This window comes from Lethenteron reissneri, chromosome 33, assembly GCF_015708825.2.
Source record: "Lethenteron reissneri isolate LAM-NWPU_2019-01 chromosome 33, ASM1570882v1, whole genome shotgun sequence".
In the NCBI taxonomy this organism is placed as follows: domain Eukaryota; kingdom Metazoa; phylum Chordata; class Hyperoartia; order Petromyzontiformes; family Petromyzontidae; genus Lethenteron; species Lethenteron reissneri.
In genome coordinates, this window is record NC_083811.1 from 11,955,770 (window position 1) to 11,978,743 (window position 22,974).

The 22,974-nt window shown below is 49.1% G+C and overlaps 1 protein-coding gene across 4 annotated transcripts in view; it reads right to left on the bottom strand.

Moving 5' to 3' along the window:
• The window catches only part of LOC133350349 (homeobox protein aristaless-like 4), a 120,755-nt gene that overhangs the window by 66,564 nt on the left and 31,217 nt on the right, over positions 1-22,974 (bottom strand). For 3 of the 4 annotated variants that reach the window (XM_061564634.1, XM_061564633.1, XM_061564631.1), the window contains exon 1: positions 3,927-4,681. The exons of the other annotated variant lie outside the window; for it this stretch is intronic. In XM_061564634.1, coding sequence (XP_061420618.1) covers positions 3,927-4,167 — 241 coding nt within the window. In that variant the 5' untranslated portion in view covers positions 4,168-4,681. Of the gene's footprint in view, positions 1-3,926; positions 4,682-22,974 lie in introns of those variants that run through there. 4 annotated transcript variants of the gene reach the window in all.

A 22,974-nucleotide genomic window follows, 5' to 3' on the forward strand; every position in this document is an offset into this window, starting at 1 on the left:
TACAAGCAATCAACACGGCCCGAGTCGAGGCTTGAGCGAGCAGTTGGGGAGGCGCGTCGGACATGACCTCGATGTGACCACTGCATTTTCTCTCCCCCCCCTCCCACCCCCGCGGAAAAAATATGGTAATTATTTTAGCGACCCTGTAGAGATGATGAGCTGCATATATTATGTATCTTGTTTCGCTGTGTATTATGTCATCGTGGTAATTACTTTTTTGCTGTTATTTTATTTCTACCCATTTATATATATATTTGTATACATAGGTTTCTATATTCTGGCATATATACCTGTATATATATACGACCTTTGCAATAAATGTCCTTTATTTAACCGATTGGCATTCTATTGGGATTCGTAACGAGTAGGAGTCAAGATAAAGTTGGTCGACTGGAGTGTAGTAACCACACTTGTAAACAAATACTAATATATATCGACAGCCACGTAGCGTGTGAATGTGCATACACATATATAGGCAATAGTACGTACGTGTATTATATATACACATAGATGCAGTGTGCGTACAAATGTGCAGTATGCAACAAAATATTAAATAGGTGCTCACGAACAGCACTCACTGCTCCAGTCTGTTTAAAGTCATCGCGGTTGAATCTGTGCTATTTGAACATAGAAAGCTTGCACGCGTGATTGTATAGAAATACACATGTATTATATGTGCATATATGTGTGTGTGTGTTTGGGGAGCGGTAGTGTAGTGATTAGCGCGCTCCGCTACGAACCCGGCGACCCGAATTCAATTCCCGCTCACGGTCAACACCAGTGACGATGATCTGAACCGGTCCTGGACCTCGTCCTCTAGGTCGGCTCAGCCTCAAACGAGTACCTGGTGCGATGTGTAACAACATCGCCACTAGGGAGACAAAGGCGGACGGGCGTGGTGCTGGCCACCCAACCCCTCGTGTGCCGTGTCGGCCTTCAATAGGTGCTCGCTACCAGCACTTGCCCCAACAGTCTGTTAAAGGCTATACGGGGGATCTTTGTGTTTGTATATATTTAGAAAAGGGTTGACGTAAACAAAAACATTTCGTTAAGCCGCCTGTATATCTCAACGTTAATATATCAACTTATTAGCGGCAGTTTTACATTTGTCTCGTATGATTGCAAAATGTTACCTCTATAGATGTCAAATCCGTTTTATATAATATCATCCGGATTATAAGACGCGCTTTGTGTTTAAAAGCAAAAGCTCACGTGCGTCTTATAATCCGGTAGGCGTGTGTGATTGTGAGTGTCCGTGACCAGATTGTATAACTTTATTTATTGAGGTGCGTCTTATTTCCCAGAGCGCGTCTTATTATCCGGGGAAACCCGTAAGCCAATGAAGGGTTTCCAGTTAAATAAATACATTGATAGTGATTGTAAGAATTCTGATGTCGATGAATTATGCGTCTGTGTGTGTGTCTGATTTAAATATGCGTTTAAAGAAATTTGTCTCAAATAGATTACGAATGACATACACGTCACAGATTAAATTAAATTAAATACAATTAAAACTCAACACACGCGTGTTTCGTGTGCATGAAGCAGAACTTATATTTATAAATTATTTGATATTTAATGTTACATATATAACAACTAATTTTATGATACTGCATTGACAATGGTGCACAAGCACAAAATACAACAAGCAAAAAACAAATATATAATTGGTGACGTTTCGGGAAATGACCCTTCTTCATGGCACATCATAAAACAAAGTGTAAATCACAGCACATGACGCCGCAAGTGGACCGCTACAGAAACACACATTTTAACTAAGTGACGTAACTTTTTCGAGTAAAAACACAACACAAATACACGCTTCGAATACCTGGAGTAAATTCTGCTATTGGATAACGGAGACCTGTTAACGTGCACGCATCAGTGCAGTATATATAGACTGTATATCTACAACACAGAGGGCAATTTTAGAAACACGTAATGGATATTCGCGTACAAACAGCATCACCATTTCAGGCAAATTTTCACGAAATTTTCATGAAATTTTTCATGAAAATTTCCATCGTGTAGATATAATTACAGCCAGCGTGATAGCTACTCAAAAAGCGTGTCGGAAAGGGTTTATTAATGATCTAATTAATTTTAATAATGCAGCACATACCCTCGAAACGTAAACACACGTCCGATTAGCACAGTTGGCTGTGTACGGTGCAAAAAAAGTTCAACATCTATATACACGCACACGCTGGACTCACGCACACATATATATATACATAACACAGTAAAGTAACGTAATTATCTCACTAAATGGGGAATATATAAACTAGACGGTTCGGCCACGCAGCCACAGATAGCGTTTTGTTAACTAATACAATTTAAGTTATGCACTATTGTTTAAACATTATGGTTAAGGAGTCAAATTATTACGTAGGTTCGCTTGACTGTCACAAGGAATAAAGGAAGACATCAACGTTTCGGCCGACTGGCCTTCTTCAGGAACCACAGATGTATAGAGGTATTAAGTCTGATATATACTTGGAACGGTGAGTCGTATTTGCTGGTCGGTGATGGTAGATTGGGCGAGGAATATTGTTGGTTTTAATCGGGGTTTATTAATGATCTAATTAATTTTAATAATGCAGCACATACCCTCGAAACGTAAACACACGTCCGATTAGCACAGTTGGCTGTGTACGGTGCAAAAAAAGTTCAACATCTATATACACGCACACGCTGGACTCACGCACACATATATATATATACATAACACAGTAAAGTAACGTAATTATCTCACTAAATGGGGAATATATAAACTAGACGGTTCGGCCACGCAGCCACAGATAGCGTTTTGTTAACTAATACAATTTAAGTTATGCACTATTGTTTAAACATTATGGTTAAGGAGTCAAATTATTACGTAGGTTCGCTTGACTGTCACAAGGAATAAAGGAAGACATCAACGTTTCGGCCGACTGGCCTTCTTCAGGAACCACAGATGTGTAGAGGTATTAAGTCTGATATATACTTGGAACGGTGAGTCGTATTTGCTGGTCGGTGATGGTAGATTGGGCGAGGAATATTGTTGGTTTTAATCGGGGTTAATAACAAGCACCAGCAGGCATTCTGAAATATAATTTCTAAGCTATGTTAAAACACAGAAATTGTTTAATTCTTAGCCTATCATCCATTCGGACCCGATAAAACGATTACTCATTTGCCAAAGATATGCAATACAGCGCCATCAATACTTACAGTCACCCACCCATGGTCTCATCTACATACTGAAACACTCACTCGGTCACCCACTCACCGATTTACACGTCTCCTCGACTATTCAGTCACCCACACGTTTACCAATTCACACACTCCCGACCCCACCACTCATTCACTCACCTTTTGTCCGCACTCATTCAATCATTCACTCGCCAGCCCGCTTATTCATCTGCTCACTCACCCACCCACCCAACGTATCCACTCACCCACTCACTCACCCACTCACGTATCCACTCACCCACTCACTCACCCACGCATCCCCCTCACTCACCCTCTCTGTCGCTCATCGACATACAGCAACACTCACTCATGTGTTCACCCACTCACCCACTCACCCACTTACTTTACTACTCGGCAATTCAAGCACCCACTCGCTCGCCCATTCATCCACTTATCCACTCACTATCCTACTCTACGCACTCACTTTTTTACGCACCCGTTCAATCACCCACTCACTCACCCGACTCACCCACTTGTTATATTCACCCGTTCAATCATCCACTCGCTCACTCACTCACTCACCCATTCACTCTCCTACCCACATATCTTACTTGTTTACTCACACAAGCAATCATCTATGCATTTCATCCACTCACTCACCCACCCACTTACTTATTTATCCGCTCACTCACCCACCTACTTACCCATCCACTCGCTCACCTACTCGCTCACTCACTCACCCACCCACTCACCGTCCAACACGGACAACCCAGGCTTCTGTTCCCGGCTCCTGTCACAATGCAGTCCAGAACCGTAAGCACAGCTGCCTTGCTGCTGCTGCTGCTGTTGTTGTTGCTGCTGGTGCTGTTGTTGCTTGCAATTGTCGTCTGCACCTCCGCTACCTCCACCCGCTCCGCCGCCGCTGTTGCTGCAGTTGGGCTCAGGGATTGGTGCGTAGCTTGGCTGCTGTAGAGCCGGGTAGCCGGGCAGCATGTCCTCAACGTACGTTCTCCCGGCCACAGGAACGGTGAGTTTCGCGTAAAGACCCTCGGGGAAGCAGCATTCGCGCGTGGCTGGGGCGCGACGCCCCTGAGAGAAAATCCAAACTCTGTGCCTTCCATGGTCGGCATGTTCCAATGCGCCACTGCTACCACCAGAAACTACCACCACTGCTACATGCAGCGCTTGCAATAGCACGCGTGCCTGTGTGTGTGTAAGATGCGCGCTGGATGCTGTGTACGCCTATGGGCGTACGGGGGTCTATGTGTAAGATGCGCGTGTGTGCTGCTAACCACAACCACCTCCGCGTTGCGCAGTGCCGGCTCTTAACAGATGCTCGCTAACAGTGCTTGCATCCCAACAGTCTGTTGGTGAAGGACTGTACGGGGTTATAATGTGCGTGTGCGTGCATGTGTTCGCGAGTAAGTGTGTGTGTGTGTGCGCGCGCCAGTCGAGTGCCGAGGAAACCCTCGCCTCCTAAATAACGGGGGGTTCCACACTGACCCGAGCAGCGGGATGTCGCGAGTGGGGAGATGCAGCGAAGAGGGTGGTGGGGGGCCTACGAGAGGCGGAGCTGGGCAGAGAGGAGGAGAAAAGAGATAGGGGAGGAGAGAGGAGGAGGGAGGGGGGAGGGGGGGGAGGGAGGGGGGGGAGGGAGGGGGGGAGGGAAGGGGGGGGCATGAAGGGCACTGTGAGTTAGAGCGAGACGATGTGGAAGGAGAGGGGAGGAGAGGAGGGAGGGGGTGGTGGGAGAGGAGGGGGGGGGTGGAGAGGGAGGGGCATGAGTTGCTCTGTGACTTGGTCCGTTAGAGCGAGATCATTTCCGAAGGCAATGAATAGATGTGTGTGTGTATGTGTGTGTATATGTGTGTGGGGAGCGGTGGTGTTGCGGTTAGCGCACTGCGCTACGAACCTGGCGACCCGGGTTCGATTCTCGCTCACGGCTACCAACACCCAGTGACGATTATCTGAACCGTTACTGGGCCTCCCCTAGGTCGACTCAGCCTCAAATGAGTACATGGTGCGATGTGTAAACATCGCCACCAGGGAGACAAAGGCGGCCGGGCGTGTTGTTGGCCACCCACCCCCTCGTGTGCCGTGCCGGTCTTTATAGGTGCTCGCTAACGGCACTTGCCCCAACAGTCTGTTCAGGCTATACGGGGGATCTTTTGTTTTGCTAGTGCTGGTGGGGATCGGGATTGCAGTAGTTAGCGCACTGCGCTGCGAACCTGGCGACCCGAGTTCGATTCCCGCCTACGGCCAACGTCAGTGACGATTATCTGAACCGGTACTGGGCCTCCCCTAGGTCGACTCAGCCTCAAATGAATACCTGGTGCGACGTGTAAACACCGCATCGTGTGCCGCGCCTGCCTTCACAGATGCACGCTAACAGCACTTGCCCCGATAATCTGCTGAGGCTATACGGGGGATCTTTGTCTCGGGTTGCTGGTGGTGGCAGAGGGAAGATCTGCAATCTACGTACGATACCTCGCCGTCGACCCGTGCGTCTCTGCGCGCGTGTCGAGGAGCGCGAGTTCAGTGGCGAGCGCGCTGCGCTACGAACCCGGTGACCTGAGTTCGATTCCCGTTCGCGGCCACCACCAGTGACGATTATCTGAACAGGTCGACTTTGTCGCGGTGTTGTTACGATGGCCACCCACAACCTCCGCGCTTGCCCCAACAGTCTTCTGAGGCTACACGGGGGATCTTTGTCTTTGTCTTGGTGCGTTCAGAAGCGCCGAGTTCAACTCCCGCTCGCGACCAACAAACGGTGACAGCAAATCCTTGAACCGGTCCCCGGGTCTCGCCTAAGTCGACCCAGCCTTAAATGAGTGCCTGGCACGCTGCATCCAACATCAGCGAAGACAAAGGCTGCCGGCCGAGGCGTTGTCCTCTGGGTGCTCGCTAACAGTACTTTTTTTGAAGGCTACATGGGGGATCTTTGTTGTGTGATCGGCAACATGAGTGTGTGCGTGCACGTAGACACATGTATGTTCGTCTATGTATACACGTAATGTCTGCATGTAACATGCGCGCATTATGCACGGATTGTACATGTTTGCGTGCGTGTAATTACATTCCAAGGGGTGTACAAGCGCTGTGTAATAAACGCAATACACTTCTCAAGAACACTGTCGTGTGGTCTTCAAGAAAAACAATATCTAATAGGCGACGTTTTCCGGCAGTGTCCCTTCATCATAGCACATCAATAGAGATACTGCGATAATTACATGTTTTAAAACGTGTTTTTGCAATGAGCAACTTAAACAAATTCAACAATAATTCTCACCGGGCTCTCTATCGTTCCGGCCTCTCATTTAATGTTGTTATAAACAAGCACGATTGCCCATGTATATATTTTTTTCCCGTTGAAGTCCACGCAGTTTTAAAGTTTGTTAACGGTGCTTGTGCACTACGGCCCAACGCAGCAGCATCAACACCAATTGGCGCATCCGTGTGAAGCTATGCCTCGCCGTGCGTGTGTGTCTCCGTGAATGATTGTAATATTTGCATGTGATACTTGTATTACGTATCTCGTACGCGTGTGCGATGGCGTGCGAGTGTGTGCGTCTGTGTCTAGGTCGACTCAGCCTTGAATGGGTACCTGGTGCGGTGTGTAAACATCGCCGCTAGAGAGACAAAGGCGGCCGGGCGTGCTGCTGGCCACCCACCCCCTGGTGTGCCGTGCCGCCCTTCCTAGGTGCTCGTTCACAGCACTTGCCCCAACAGTCTGTTAAGGCTACACGGGGATCGTTGTCTTCGTATATGAATGTAATGTATCATAAGTTATGCGTGTGCGAACGTGTATGTATGTATGTACGTGTGTATGTACTCGTGCGGGGAGCGGTAGTGTAGTGGTTATCGCGCTGCGCTACGAACCCGGCGACCCGAGTTCGATCCCCGCTCACGGCAAACACCAGTTACGATTATCTGAACCGGTCATGGGCCTCCCCTAGGTCGACTCAGCCTCAAATTAGTGCCTGTATAAATATCGCCACTAGGGAGACAAAGGCGGCCGGGCGTGGTGCTTGCCCACCCACCCCTTCGTGTGTTGTGCCGACCTTCATAGGTGCTCGCAAACAGCACTTGCCCCAACAGTCTGTTCAGGCTACACGGGGGATCTTTGTTTACACGACCACATGATGGTCCATGATTTCACCACTACCCATTGATACCCACATCTGCGCTTGCGTCTCCCATAGCTCTACTCGGCATTAAATAGGTGTCCTTGTGCAAGCCCAGTGAACATTAGCCCCGGGGAGACAAAGGCGGCCGGGAGCGGTATCGTTCACAGCCGAAAACAATTGTCCCCAACAGTCTAAAAAACCAGACGGGAAATGTCATATTTGTTTGAGCAATATGCAATGAAATGAGAATTTAAATGCGTTTGTGAATGGTGTTTTGTGTGTTATGTACACTGCAATTTACACGTGTGTGTACATAAACATAAATGTAATTATAAATAAAATACATCGACTTTGTTTCATTCTGTGTTAATTAATTGAGACGAGTACGTTGCAAGTCTCGATCTATGTCCATTGCTTTGATAGGCGTGCACTTGTATTACGTCAATCCGAGTTCGATTCCCACTCACGGCCAACAACGGGGACGATTATCCGAACCAGGTCGACTCAGCCTCAAATGAGTACCTAGTGCGGTGTGTAGACATCGCCACAGGGGAGACAAAGGCGGCCGGGCGTGGTATTGGCCACCCACCCCCTCGTGTGCCATTCCGGCCTTCATAGGTAACAGCACTTGCCCCAACAGTCTGTTAAGGCTACACGGGGGATCTTTGTGTACATTAGGAATGTCAATAGACATTTGTACAGATACACTTTGGACGAAATAAACATTTTATTTTATCCACGATAGATTCGTTAGTAACATTTCCGATATAATAATCGTGTAATGTAATTTTTTTAATGGTAATACAACATTTGATGTTAGCGGATGTGTAACAATGTGCGTGTCTTTGTCCTTTCTCTACATGTATAGCGGCGAATATTCTAACCGGTACTGGACCTCGTCTCGGTCGACTCAGCCTTAAATGGGTACAACTTTAGTGCGAGTGTATAAACATCAGCACTGGTGACACAAAGACGGCCGGACGTGGTTCTCGAAACACCACTCACGCCCTTGCGTACCTGCGTTGGCCTTCATAGGTGCTCACTAACATCACTTGACCTGGACATTGTATCGAGGATATACGGGACATCTTTGTCTGTGCGTGTGCATCTATATATATGAGCCTTCACAGGGGTTCGCTAACAGCACTTGGCCCCAACAGTTTACGGAGGCTATACGGGATGTATTTGTCTTTGTACGTGCTAATTTACGTATGTGCGTGCACGTTTCCATAACTATTGTGGGAATGTGTTCGTAAGCCCCATGTGCATGTCACTATAATGTCCGTGTGTATCGACTGCTTGTGTATGTGCTTCGCGTGTATATAGGGGAGCGGTAGTGGAGCGCTGAGCTAGCTGCTCTATGAACCTCAGCCTCAAATTGAGCACCTTGGTGTGATGTGTAAACAATCGCCACGAGGGAGACAAAGGCGGCCGGCGTGATGGTGATCGCCACCCACCCCTTTGTGCGCCGTGCCGGCCTTCATAGGTGCTCGCTAACAGCACTTGCCCCAACAGTCTGTTATGGCTATACGGTGATCTTTGTTTATATATATATGTGTGTGTGCTTGTTATTGTGTTTTTGGCACACGTGTGTGTTTGTGTGTATGTATGTGTGTTTATCTATGTACTTGAAATTTATTTCGCACCGAACGTGGCCAGCCGTGCTAATCGGATGTGATGTGTGCGGTAGTACAGCGGTCAGTGCGCTGCGCTATGGACCTGGCCACCCGGGTTCGATTCGCGCTCACGACCAACACCCAGTGACAATTTTCTGAACCGGTCCCGGGCCTCCCCTAAGTCGTTTCAGCCTCAAATGAGTACCTGGTGAGATGTGAATGTCGCCACTAGGGAGACAAAGGCGGCCGGGCGTGGTGTTTATCACACCCCTCTCTCGTGCCACGCGCAGGCATTAATGTGTGTTCGCTAACAGTGCCGTGGAGTACTCGTTATGTCGCGAGGGTTATACAAAGACGATATCTAGACGAAGGATTATGTGTCTAGCCTTCGTTTACAACTCAGACACTCACGGTCGGCTTCACGGTCAACGTTTCAACAACTTATTTGGCGGTAGCTCTGGGTTGGCGGTGTTGCACGCAGACACAACGAACACCCAACAACATTCGTGAAGAACACTCCGGTCTTAAATATCCGTGAAATGTAAGTGATATCGGTAGCCCAACGGTGCTATGAAGAAGAGCCACGACCCGAAACGTCGCCTATTATATAATTGTTCTTTTCAGGCAATATTAGGATGTATTATTTTTTGTTTACAAATGTATTTGCTCTCAACATATATGTACCAAATAAAATCAACCACAGATAAATATATATGTGTGTGTGTGCATTGCAACGTTGGTAATAACGAGTCATGTACACAGTAATGAGCTGGAAATGCTTCTCTAAGCGTGAGGGCTGGATACAACCACATTTGCAAATGTGATTTGTAACTTTGATCCTTACCCCGTGTATCGATAGTTAAATTTGAATGTGCTATTTTATTGAGATACTGTGTGTTGTCTTGCTGTGGCATGCGACTTGTTCTTTTGCTGCTTTGCCCTCGCTTGCATTTAGTGTTGGAAAAATCGACGGGATATTATGTACTTACGCAATTTGTACTTCTATACGATACTTTCAATTTATTTTCATTTATTGTAGCTTTCTTAGTTTTCCTACACGTTGCACTCGTTTCGGTTTTTATTTCGACTGTTCGTTGTCCGAACTGTCTGACTCCGTGCCCCTACTGAACATTTGTGGAATAAAAGAGCTTCATGGCTCATCGGATTCCACCTCCAGTCTAAATCAGCATTCCGATTCTTCGGAAGCCGACTCCTACGCAGTGTCCACCGCTCGACAAGCCACGCATCGCGGCCACACGCGCGCTGCACCGGCACGCGAGTCGGCCTTGAATGCACATGGCCTGCCCTTTTATCAAAGCCACTGCTGGATGAAGGCTTCGGGGGCAGGGAGGGGGTCATTTCGCCATACTTCACCACGCTGGTCAGTGCCCGAGGTTGTCGAAGCGATGAGTATGTCGGTGCGTGCATCTTGCTAATGCGAAGCTCCTCTCGTTGTGTGTTTTGCGTTATCAATGTACATTGTGAGTACAGCGACAGACCACCACAACAGCGGGAGCGACAACGTCTCTCGCACGCTCTTCCACCGAACTGGGCACCGTCAAAGATTGCGTGGCTGCGACCGTGAGCGTGGTATCTCAGTGCTATGAGTTGGAGTGGTGGCACAGTGGTTAGTGCACTGCGCGATGAACCCCAAGCCACCCTGAGTTCGATCCCCAGCGACGGCTAATATCGGTGTGGGTGGAGCGATCGCCACACTCGTGCTGGTGCAGCCTCTGCACCAGCACGGGTGGACCAGCGCGGTGAGGTATGGCCAAGCAACCCTCACGACCGACGCTGCGTTGGGGAGACCTTCACCCAGCAGTGGACTGAGCATGACCCCAGTGGTGATAGCGCCGTGCGATCATGATTAGAATCGGACGTTTGCGATTCCAAATCGCGAGCAGGTCCCTCGATCCCTTTTGAGGAGGATAAAACGGGGGGGGGGGGGGGGGTTCCATTTATGTGAAGCCAACGGTATTGTCGTTTGTCACTCCGGCGTAATTGGGCACCGTCATGGGAATGTGTAATGTCCACCAACCGGTTCGGAGCCGTGCACCTAGGTAAGCATCGCCTCCTACGCCCGCTCCTCCCGATTCGTACGGCGCGAAAGAAGTTCACCACACACGTGCGTTATTTCTGATGAGATGTGGAGCTTTGTCCTCGCTTTAGTTGACGTACGCATTATTTTAATTCGCATGGCCCCGTGACGGAGCGGATTCTGCTCAGAGTAACGGGAGGCACAGAGTGGCGGTGACTGTGTAACTGGCTCGGGTTCGCTGATCGTTCATTCTTTATATTTATATATATACATACACAAAGTATTCTATATACAATATTGGTTAGTGACTGTGAATGGGAAGGGATATGAGAACGTGTCTCAGACGAAGGGGTAATCGATGCTTGTATTACTTAATTAACCGAAGTAAAGACATTAATTGTATTATGTTGATTGTACATTTATATGAATCTTAAAGCATCGATAACGATTGGTAAATGTATAGAGAGGACTTAATTTCTCACTCGGTATTTTGGCGGAACGCTGCCTCCTAGGCTGGACTTGGAGTATAGGGATTCTAGGCGTAAGGCACTACCACTAGAATACAACAACACCAATCAGCACATATTATTGTACCACCGTATATGGATGTGTAGCTGGGTGGCGAAATTATAACTCCGGGAACAGCGTTCTGGAGGACTGCTCCAGCTGAGATCATGCACCGATTGAAAACGCATTTATCTGGAACTGCTTTTTTGGTGTTTCGTTTGCTATCCTTCCCCCCGCACATCCGACTAGGACGGTTGGCAACGTACGGTGCGAAATAAGTTCAACATACACACGTAGCGCGCGGTTCTGTGTCCGAACCCTATGAGGATGATTCTGTCGCCGGGTTCGACAAAGAGCGTGTCTCAGCTCTCGGTCGGACACTGCAAGTCAAAACGAGCGTCTGTGTTGCGCGATGTCTGCACTTTGGACTTCTTCTCGCAACCCGCAGTCAACCGCAGCTGCTCGACCTTCTGCATTGGCTACGTAAGCGAGCAGTGAGGAATTCCACATTCCTATGCCGGGGCCATGGATGCCAGTATATCCATATGACCAGGGGGAGCCGCTTGCGGCTTCTTCGAGGACCTCGTTCGCGTCTCTTGAAGTGTCGAAGGTTTTTTTTTATATTCATACCGAATTTGAAGAATAAGTAAAAACACGCGTCTCTTCTTGTGATGCTTATTGCCGGCCCGCTGCACGTGACGAACAGTATTGGAAAGTCGACAATGTTCGTAATATTTATACTAATACGTTCGATGTCATCGACGCTTTACACGTTTCATGATTTTGAAGATGGCAATCTGTACAGCGTACAGTATAAGTGAATAGTAACGATAATTCGTGACCTTCATTCGTGACCGGGAGAGAGCGGTGGCAGAGTGGTTTGCGGGTTATACGCCGTGGCCAGCACCAGTGGCGAGTGATAGTGAACCCCCCACCCTAATTCACGGATCTGCACGGACCAGGGTGGGGAAGTATGGTCAAACAACCCACGTGAGCGACACGTGCGGACGTTACGCACACAGCTGTCGCGAGTTCCGCTACTTCGGGCAGCCTCTAACATGATGATAACCGCGCACTGTATCGTGAAAATAAGTAAGAGAGCGCATTTAGATTCACTAAGCATATTGCCTATTTTTGTTATCACTATTTGCTATGATGTGCATCATATTCGGCGTGATGTTAACAAATATGTTTTGGCCTACCGTATTGACCGGATTTTCAGACGCACTTTTTGACCCCCTCGATGTTAAAGCCAACGTGGGATGGGTGCGTCTTAAATTCCGGTGTGTGTGTGTGTAAGACTGAATTTGTAACACTTTATTGACATCGGGCATCGCATTTTGGCGTGTGTCTTACTATCCGGAGCGTCTTATAATCTGAATAGAGTAGTTATAAAAACATTGCTTTAAGCCCTCAACGGATAATGCTGCATACAGCAACGAATAATCACATGCACTCCTAATGAGTCGGGTTTATAGACTGTAGGTGAGAAGTGCTGTTAGCGAGCACCTATTAAGGCCGGCATGGAATGGGAGGGGGTGGGTGGCCAGCACCACGCCCGGCCGCCTTTGTCTCCCTAGTGGCGATGTTTACACATCGCACCAAGGTGCTCATTTTGAGGCTGAGTCGACCTAGGGGAGGCCAAGGACCGATTTAAACAATCGTCAGTGGTGTTGGCCGTGAGCGGGATTTGGAGTGGGATGTTCGGGTTCGCAGCCCAGCGCGCTAATCGCTGCACCACCTCTCCCCAACAAAGATCCCCCGTATAGCCTGACCAGACTGTTGGGGCAAGTGCTGTTTGCGAGCACCTATGAAGGCCGGCACGGCACACGAGGGGGTGGGTGGCTAACACCACGCCCGGCCGTCTTTATCTCCACAGTGGTGACGTTTACACACCGCACCAGTTACTCATTTCAGGCTAAGTCAACCTAGGGGAGGCCCATGACCGGTTAGGATAATCGTCACTGGTGTTGGCCGTGAGCGGGAACGAACTCGGGGTCGCCGGGTTCGCAGCGCGCTAACCGCTGCACCACCTCTTTCCCAACACAAAGACAAAGATCCCCCGTATAGCCTTAACAGACTATAGGGTCAAGTGCTGTTTGCGAGCACTTATGAAGGCTGGCACGGTACACGAGGGGGTGGGTGGCCAGCACCACGCCCGACCGCCTTTGTCTGGTACTCATTTCAGGCTGAGTCGACCTAGGGGAGGCCCAGGACCGGTTCAGATAACCGTCACTGGGTGTTGGCCGTGAGCGGGGAATCGAACTCGGGTCGCCGGGTTCATAGCGCAGCGCGCTGACCGCCCAACACGCGCAACACTCACGGACACTCATCAGCAGCCTCCCCTCCCCCCAAGCCGTCGCCACATCTCACGACGAGGCTGAACAACAATCCACGCCGCCAGGCGCACACAAGCCGCTCCATCGCCTCCCAACTGACGGTTTCAGTTTCATTTCAGTGGCATTTATTAGGTAATAACCCTGTGAGCCATGCGGCTCTTGACTCTGGCGCAACCGCTAAACAAAACAAAAACATGAACAAGAAAACATCTTAAAGTGACTACACGCAACAGAAAAATCCAGGGAAAAAAACAGCAATTTTGTCCTCTCGTACGGATTTTCCATCCATTGCACGGATCTAGCGTGAAGCGTTAGATCGGGTTGCGCGAGATGGAAGGGGTCGGAGGGCGTTTGAGACTATGGCGAATTGAGTTGATGTGATAGTGATACACTTTAGTTTCATGACGCTCAGAACTGTCGAATCATCGTCCCCTATATTGCTTCTGTCTCCGCAATTGGATTTAGGGTTCTCAGAGTAAGTCACCATTTGGCAGACGTGAATGGCAGGTTTAAAAAAAAAACATCTAAGCTCACGAATGCGAAATCTCGCTGCTTCGCAGGGTCGTGAGAGTCATCGGTATCTTGGGGACGGTTCTATCCAGCAGTGAAATGATCTTGGTGGTGGTGGTGATGATGGTGGTGATGATGGTGATGGTGCGGACACCAATAACAAATACTTTAAAAATATATATATTTTACGATTCCAGTTTGCCGCTTCTATTCGTGCTGTGTTTCACGATCTTTGTCAGCATGCCGCACTTATTTCGCACATCACGCAGCCAGCCGTGCTGTGGTCGCGGGTGCTGCATCATCTCTACAAACAAACGCAGTGCACGCGCGTTTACGCTATGCAGGTGAAAATAAAGATCAGCGCTACGTGGTTCATTAGTTGTTGGCACGCCGCTGTTAAAATGCGTGTTCTTGTAAAACTAAATACAAAAATCACGGTTTCCGAGTGCAGCGCCAAAGCTTCCCTGCGTCCAAACGCCGAGCGACAAGTTGTAACAAACAGCACGGTTACAGCTGCAACAATCTCTTAACAAACTGTGCAACAGTTCACACGCTTTTTGAATGGGAGCGAGGCTGGCTGTGAGAACTTGCGAAAGTGATCACGAAGGGGATGGAAGTCCAAGGTCGAGCAGCGCGACGAGGGAAGGAGCAGTGTGGTGAGCGAGTGGGTGATTGTGTGAGTGGGTGGGTGAGTGGTTGGGTGAGTGCGTGATTGTGTGAGTGGATGATTGTGTGAGTGGGTGAGTGCGTCAATGGGTGAGTGAGTGGGTGATTGTGTGAGTGGGTGATTGTGTGAGTGGGTGGGTGAGTGCGTGAGCGAGTGGGTGGGTGCGTGAGTGAGTGAGTGGGTGAGTGAGTGAGTGAGTGCGTGAGTGAGTCGGTGAGTGATTTGGTGACTGGGTGGGTGAGTGAGTGGGTGACTGTGTTGCTGTGACCTGCAGTGTGGTGAATGAGTGAGTGGGTGGGTGCGTGATAGAGTGGGTGAGTGAGTGAGTGGGTGAGTGGGTGAGTGAGTGAGTGGGTGAGTGAGTGCGTGAGTGAGTCGTTGAGTGATTGGGTGACTGGGTGGGTGAGTGAGTGGGTGAGTGTATTGCTGTGACCTGCAGTGTGGTGAGTAAGTTATTGGGTGGATGAGTGAGTGGATGTATGGGTGGTGAGTGTTGTTGTGACCTGCAGTGTGGTGATGGTGGTGGCTGCACACCATGTGGTGGATGAGACGCAAGTGTGAGTCTGTGAACACGGAGGCCTCAACGTGGGTGGAGGAATCGTCGCGTGAAGGTCACGGCAACAGTCACCACGTGTTGTGTCCGACGATATCTCAGCATGGTGGCCCTGTCCACAACAATACCATCACAAGGACCGTGATCGCGACTCGTTATTCCCGTCTACTTCTCCCAGGTCTACTTCGCAAGAGGGACACACGCACGGTCTCAGCGGACTCTCAAATAAATAAATAAAACCCGCGACAACCGATGTCAACATGCGTTCGTAACACGGAACAGATCCGCGCGCGTACAGCGAATGTGAGCGTCTTGTGGTCAGATCTCATCGGCCATGGTCCATCCACTGCTGGATGACGACCGCCCCACGCCGCCGTTTCCACCTCGTGATCCCACGATCCATCGTACTCCTACTTTTTAAATATTATTTTTACCAGGTAAAGCGCACTGAGCTCTCTCTTTGTCAGAAATGACCTGGCCACAAACGATATCTTAACTAAATGGTTCATCACGTGGATTCGTAAAGCATTCAAAAACGATTCTTAAACGCGCGATTCTAAATGCGGTGGGAAAAAAACCCCCAGAGGGACCCCGAGAAGAATCGACGCGGCGAACTGGGAGAAAGAGAGACGCGCAAACCCCAGATGTACAACAGGCGTCAGGGTCGTGATCGAACCCTCCGACCCTCCTGCACACGAGGCGAGCCAGTTAACATCTCCTAGCCACCGTGGTGCCCCTGCACGTGGCCTGATCCCATCGCTCCATCTTCCTTTGGCTGTCACTCCGTCACCAGTCTCGTCCATCGACCATGCCATCTTACGTTATATCGACGTGCCGTGCCTGCTTTGCATGAAAGTGATTCTCGGGCGCGCTCCAGTTGTTATTTATGCTACTCATCAGTGTCAGCGTCGATGATCTCCGTACGACACGTCGGGCAATCTTGCACTGATTCTAAAACTGTCCTGCTCGACCGCTCTCCGTTGTTGTCAAGTTCACTCGTCTGAAATCACTCTGCACACCCTCTGCTCCGCATTAGATCACTGGAATGTAGGAAGCGATGGCACGTATTTCGTGATCTCGATTTCGCTGACTGCAAACCGGCAGCCGAGGGATTGGATCGACTTGCAGAAAACGGTTGAACAACTTCGCGCAGAAGGCGGCAAAGTCGGGCTTAAGGCGAATCATCCGCGATCGAGCGCGTCTCAAACTGTCCAACGTTTCAAACACAGACTAAGCTCGCAAGTGTCGTCACCACTGCTCGTTGGTTCTTTCGGTAAAGTCACGTAGGTATAGAATATCATTCATAATCAACGTTTTTGGATCGCTTGTGTTGTGATTGAAACGTCGTGTTTTATTATTTCATTTATTCTAAAAATTTCTATCTACGTGACTTTACCGAAAGCACCAACGAATACGAATTCAATGCAGTCACGAAAGTTTTAAGTCAAAAATGTTTCCTCCACTCTCACGGACCACTTTTCTTTCCAGCAGTGTTGACCTCTCGGTCAGTCACGGGGGGGGGGGGGGGCATGCGTGTACGCTCAGGATCATTGCCCGCAAAGCCACGAAGACCGTGCCCAGAACCTGCCGCTGCCCAAGTCGCCACACCACACGCCGACAGCATCGCAAACATTGCCACGATGTCACGGACACCGCAGCCCGTTCCGTCCACGCGAAGCGCGTGACAATGCTGCTCTTATTTTTTTAATTGTTTATTTCGCTATCCTTCGCCCGCCACCTGCGATTAACACGGTTGGCTACGTACGGTGCGAAAGAAGTTCAACATACGTACACGTATGCACATGTCGTATTGTAGAGCAAGCTACACGCACAATGCTTACGTACCGCAGTCACCGTCATCATCATCAGCCATGTTCAATTCACTGCTGGATGAGTGCAGTGCCCGCGTACCGCAGTCACCGTCATCATCAGCGATGCTCCATCCACTGCTGCATGAAGGGCCTCCCCAAGCCGTCCCCCCATCTCTCACGGCCCTGTAATGTGACGCTGCGTAAATCGATCCTGCCATCGATCCCGCGAGGTAATGATCCAGCGCGGGCTGATTTCATGGCTCCCTCTGTGTCGATGGAGCGAACGTCTCGGACGCCTTTCCACTTGTCGGCTGCCACTCCGCCGATATCGTTCACCATCAGCGGGCATCCAGATCCAGCGACGACGCCGCCTTCTCTCCAAGCGGCACTCGCACAACCGTCACGGTCTAACACGTGGGGCTTCCGCGACCAGTGTCATCCGTGATCTCGTAAATGTGTAAATGTGTCGTGAGAACCGACGCCACCACCCGACGCTTATAGTAAACGTTTGTCACGTGAACAGAACGTGGCCAATTCGTTACTAGTACAGCACACCGGTGTGTTAGGAGAGTAAACCCACAAGATTTAAAAATCGAGTACGACGTTTCGCCAGTAATTGCCACGAGCATCATCAGGCGACAGCCAGATTTATGGAGAAATCCTCCTGTTTCGATCTAAAATACATTACACGACCTATCTATATTTATATGATCTAACCCAAAAAACATCTATCATGGACTTCCTTAACAGTTTGAGTGATGTCATGGACACGGGTACGTTTTCTAATCCGTGCGTTCCACTTAAACGATGTCATTCCAATCGTGCATCTCTCCATTTCGCAAGTATTAGTTTTGTTGTTGTTGTTAATGAATAGCAATGTTTATGAACCACATGCACTCCTCTTTGGTGGAGATTCTGTTTTCAAATTGCATTGTGATACCCACAAAATTAGGTGAGCTGTACACTGCATTTATGCGCAAATATAAAGAGCCACCGTTCTTGGGGCAAGTGCTGTTAGCGATCACCTACGAAGACCAGAGCGGTACACGAGTGGGTGAAAACCACGCCCTGCCGCCTTTGTCTCCCCAATGTTCATGTTTACACACCGCAACGATGCTCGGTTGGCGTTGGGGGGGCCCAGGAACCGGTCCAGATATATAAGGGACGAATCATCGTCGTCGCGTGGAGCGAGAATCGAACTCGGGTCGCCGAGTTCGTAGCGCAGTGCACTAACCACTGCACTGCCGCTCCCCACTATCCATCTATAGCCCTATACACAGAAAGACGATACATGTACAGACATAGTCACATGAATACATATATACTTACGGTACCTGCACAAATCTTAACATATTTTAAATCATAGCAATACAGTAATGATAACCCATGCTGTAATCGTAATTTGTAACGCAATTATTATGAACGTTGAATGGGAATATGTTGTTTTGCACAGTATGAGAAAATTGGATTTCATATGCAACTGTTTGTTAGTGGATATCACAATTATAAATACTGGGAGGAGTGGTGGGGCAGCGGTTAGCGCACCGTGTTTGAACGCGTACCGATACTGCGATGTTTACAGACCGCACCGGGTACTCGTTTGAGTCCGAGTCGACCTAGGGGAGGTCCGGTTTAGATAATCGTCACTGTGGCGTTGGCCGCGAGCGGGAATCGAACTGGGGTTCCTAGCGCAGCGCGCTAACCGCTACACCACCGCTCCACACGCACGCAACCAATAACACGTGTATGATGAACAATACTCATGTAAATATCCATCGATGTTATCGATTAATATCGATTATTTAGCTCACGAGGCATGCATAGAAACGCGCGCGTGCGAATCGGTTCATGAGCAATTCATTGCAAAGTATGTGCGACAAACACACGCACTGCTGCTGCTGTGTAACGTGCAACGGAGGTTCATTGAGCGAATTGGTCAAGAACAACAAAACGAGAAACAACGCAAAGGAGAGGGGCTAAACAAATGAGTCGGACAGAAGGAAGAGCAGCGAGGCAACAGTGTGGTGCTTTGCGTGGTGACGCTGCTGCTGCCGCGGCTGCTACGTTGACGGTGGTGCACAAACACAGACAACAACAACAACAACATTCGACGACATTCAAAAACAACAACATACAGTAAGATCCACAAACAACAGCATTCAAAGACAACAACAATATCCAACAACATTCAAAAAGAAACAAAATAAAAATATCAACAGCATTCAAAAGCAACAACAATATAATAAAAAAAAATCATTCATGAGATTCAAAAACAACAAAAACAACGAGAACATTCAGCAACATTAAAAAAACAACAACATTCGGCAATAACAGCGTGGCCTGTAAATCAACAACATATAATGGGCGACGTTTCGGGCAAAGGAAGAGGGAGGGGGGTGTTTCCTCATTTATACAAAGCGAACATGTCTAAGCAACATACAATTCGCATATCGCAAAGTACAAAAATTAAACGTTCATTAAACCAGTGTGTGTGAGCAATGAAATAGTAATAACTGTACAGTGCCACATTTCATTTAAAGCTTTCGTGACTGCAGGGATTCATCTTCTTGGTTCTTTCGGTAAAGTCACGTACAAGGGAAATAATAAAATAATAAAAAGAAAACATAATAAAATAATTCTCACGACGTTTCGGCCACAACGCAAGCAGCCGTCCTCAGGTGAAGAACAGGTCTGTCGGGAAGACAGCCTGGGGTGTTTCATTCAGACGCTGTCTTCTCGACAGACCTGTTCTTCACCTGAGGACGGCTGCTTGCGTTGTGGCCGAAACGTCGTGAGAATTATTTTATTATGTTTTCTTTTTATTATTTTATAATTTCCCTTCTACGTGACTTTACCGAAAGAACCAAGAAGATGAGTGTCACTTTTGTTTACCAACAAAATTTCATGTTCACATACAAACAATATTTCGACTTACGCAGATTTCAAAAGCAACGATTCCATCTTTACCATCAAGGGTGACAGCCTCAATGCCTGCGGCCTGCATAGGAATAGTAACAAAATGCGGATTCTCGTGTTTACTTTTTCAAGGTGGTTATCTGCCCAAGCAACATTTACCCGACGCTCACAGCGATAACTCCACTCTGCCACTGTCGTGAGTAACTTTGCTTCACCTCATCCTTGTCCACGCGACATCGTCAACTCTGGTCATCCTCGCAGCGGCAGCGGCGGATTTTGGCTTTGCCATCGAACACGATGCGCTTCTGCGGCCGTCTGGAACGTTCTTCATTTGCGACATTAAGAAGCCACTCTGGAGCAAGGCGCTTTAAAATAATCTAGATTGAAAACTCATTTCTCTAGAACTGACTTTCTGTGATTGGTTTGTTGTCCTTCCCCCAGCACCTCCGATTAGCACGGTTGACAACGTAGGGTGCGAAAGAAGTTCAACATTCATACATGCAGATGCATACGGAGGAAAATAAAAACGCATTAATGGGGGGGGACCCCACACTCACTAGACGTGGTCCCCATTGCCATCCGCACGTTCCCCCAGTAAGATCATCCATCACTTTCGGGGAAGCATATGGCCAACTGCGACGCTCGAAATTGTGCCGAGTTATGTAATTTGTCGTTTGGCCCTTGCCAATAGGATGGGCACAGTTCACCGGCCACTGATTCAGGCCAAGGCCGATCCCTGCTGCTGATGAGACACGTGCGCGGCAAAGCCGGCCTAGGGTTTTCTTGCACTTGAATCGATGATGCTGAGATGATACCCTCCCAGAGAAATCGGGGAGGCCTTTGGGTCGCCGTGGAAATATTTTATATTATCCACGTGGAGAGACTCGATACGTGAAGGAGGTGTAGAATGTGCTCATGTATCGTGTTATTTCTTCTCAGCGGTCATGCGAGTGAGGCGAGTGAGTGGTTTGTGATGGAGACAAAGAGTTGTTCCAGGTCAATGTGAACGACTTGGGACGTCGATGATGATTATGACGATGACGGAGCCAGTGCATCGCAACTCATGGGGATCACATCATCATCAGCCACTGCTGTATGAAGAGCCTCCCCAAGGCACCGCTTCTCACGATCCTGCGACGTGTAACGATCCACCTCGCCACCTGCACACACGAGTCGATCTAATCGCTCCATCTCCCCGGTGGACGTGCTCTCGTACGTGTTACGTTCCCTGGCTGCAACTACGTTAACATAATTAACCATCGGCCACCTGCCCCCGTCATCATGATTATCATTATCCCTTACAGCCATGAGGTGTGATGCCCAAGCACACGTGCTTTCCTTAAAACATGTAATTAGCCTGCGTATGGCCTCTCCGTATGTACGGTGGACTTCTTTCGCACCGTACGTAGCCAACCGTGCGAATTGAAGGTGCGAGGGACGATGATTCACATTGTATCCGGTGATGACTGTGAAGTTATCCATCAACATATTATACAAACACAGTAGAGTATCGATATATGTACCACAGGGTTATGTGGTGTTCGCGGACTCCGACTAATAAGACCGACGAAGAACGCAGGAAGGTAAGAGTAGGCACTAATCAGAACATTACCTAGCCGCCTTTGTCCCTGCAGTGCTGATGCTTACACACGACACCAGGAATTCTTTTTTTTTCCAAGGCTGAGTCTACTTAGAGGAGGGTCGCAATGAAATGTGTAGATACCACTGATGCACTATGTTGTGGCCAGGGATCGAACTCAAGTAGGAAAACATTGATCCATCGACACACACGACACTCACACGCACTCTGTGTCTGGGCGACTGGTCGACTATGTGTCTTGGTGAGTGGTTGACTTTGCAGCTGGGTGAGTGGTTGACTCTGTGTCTGGGTGAGTGGTCGACTCTGTGTCTGGGTGAGTGGTCGACTCTGTGTCTGGGTGAGTGGTCGACTCTGTGTCTGGGTGACTGGTGGACTCTGTGGCTGGGTGAGTGGTTGACTCTGTGGCTGGGTGAGTGGTTGACTCTGTGTCTGGGTGAGTGGTCGACTCTGTGGCTGGGTGAGTAGTTGACTCTGTGGCTGGGTGAGTGGTCGACTCTGTGGCTGGGTGAGTGGTCGACTCTGTGGCTGGGTGAGTGGTCGACTCTGTGGCTGGGTGAGTGGTTGACTCTGTGGGTGAGTGAGTGGGTGACTCTGTGGCTGGGTGAGTGGTTGACTCTGTGGCTGGGTGAGTGGTTGACTCTGTGGGTGAGTGAGTGATTGACTCTGTGGGTGAGTGAGTGGTTGACTCTGTGGCTGGGTGAGTGGTCGACTCTGTGGCTGGGTGAGTGGTCGACTCTGTGGCTGGGTGAGTGGTCGACTCTGTGGCTGGGTGAGTGGTTGACTCTGTGGCTGAGTGAGTGGTTGACTCTGTGGCTGGGTGAGTGGTCGACTCTGTGGCTGGGTGAGTGGTCGACTCTGTGGCTGGGTGAGTGGTCGACTCTGTGGCTGGGTGAGTGGTTGACTTTGCAGCTGGGTGAGTGGTTGACTCTGTGTCTGGGTGAGTGGTCGACTCTGTGGCTGGGTGAGTAGTTGACTCTGTGGCTGGGTGAGTGGTCGACTCTGTGTCTGGGTGACTGGTGGACTCTGTGGCTGGGTGAGTGGTTGACTTTGCAGCTGGGTGAGTGGTTGACTCTGTGGCTGGGTGAGTGGTTGACTCTGTGGCTGGGTGAGTGGTTG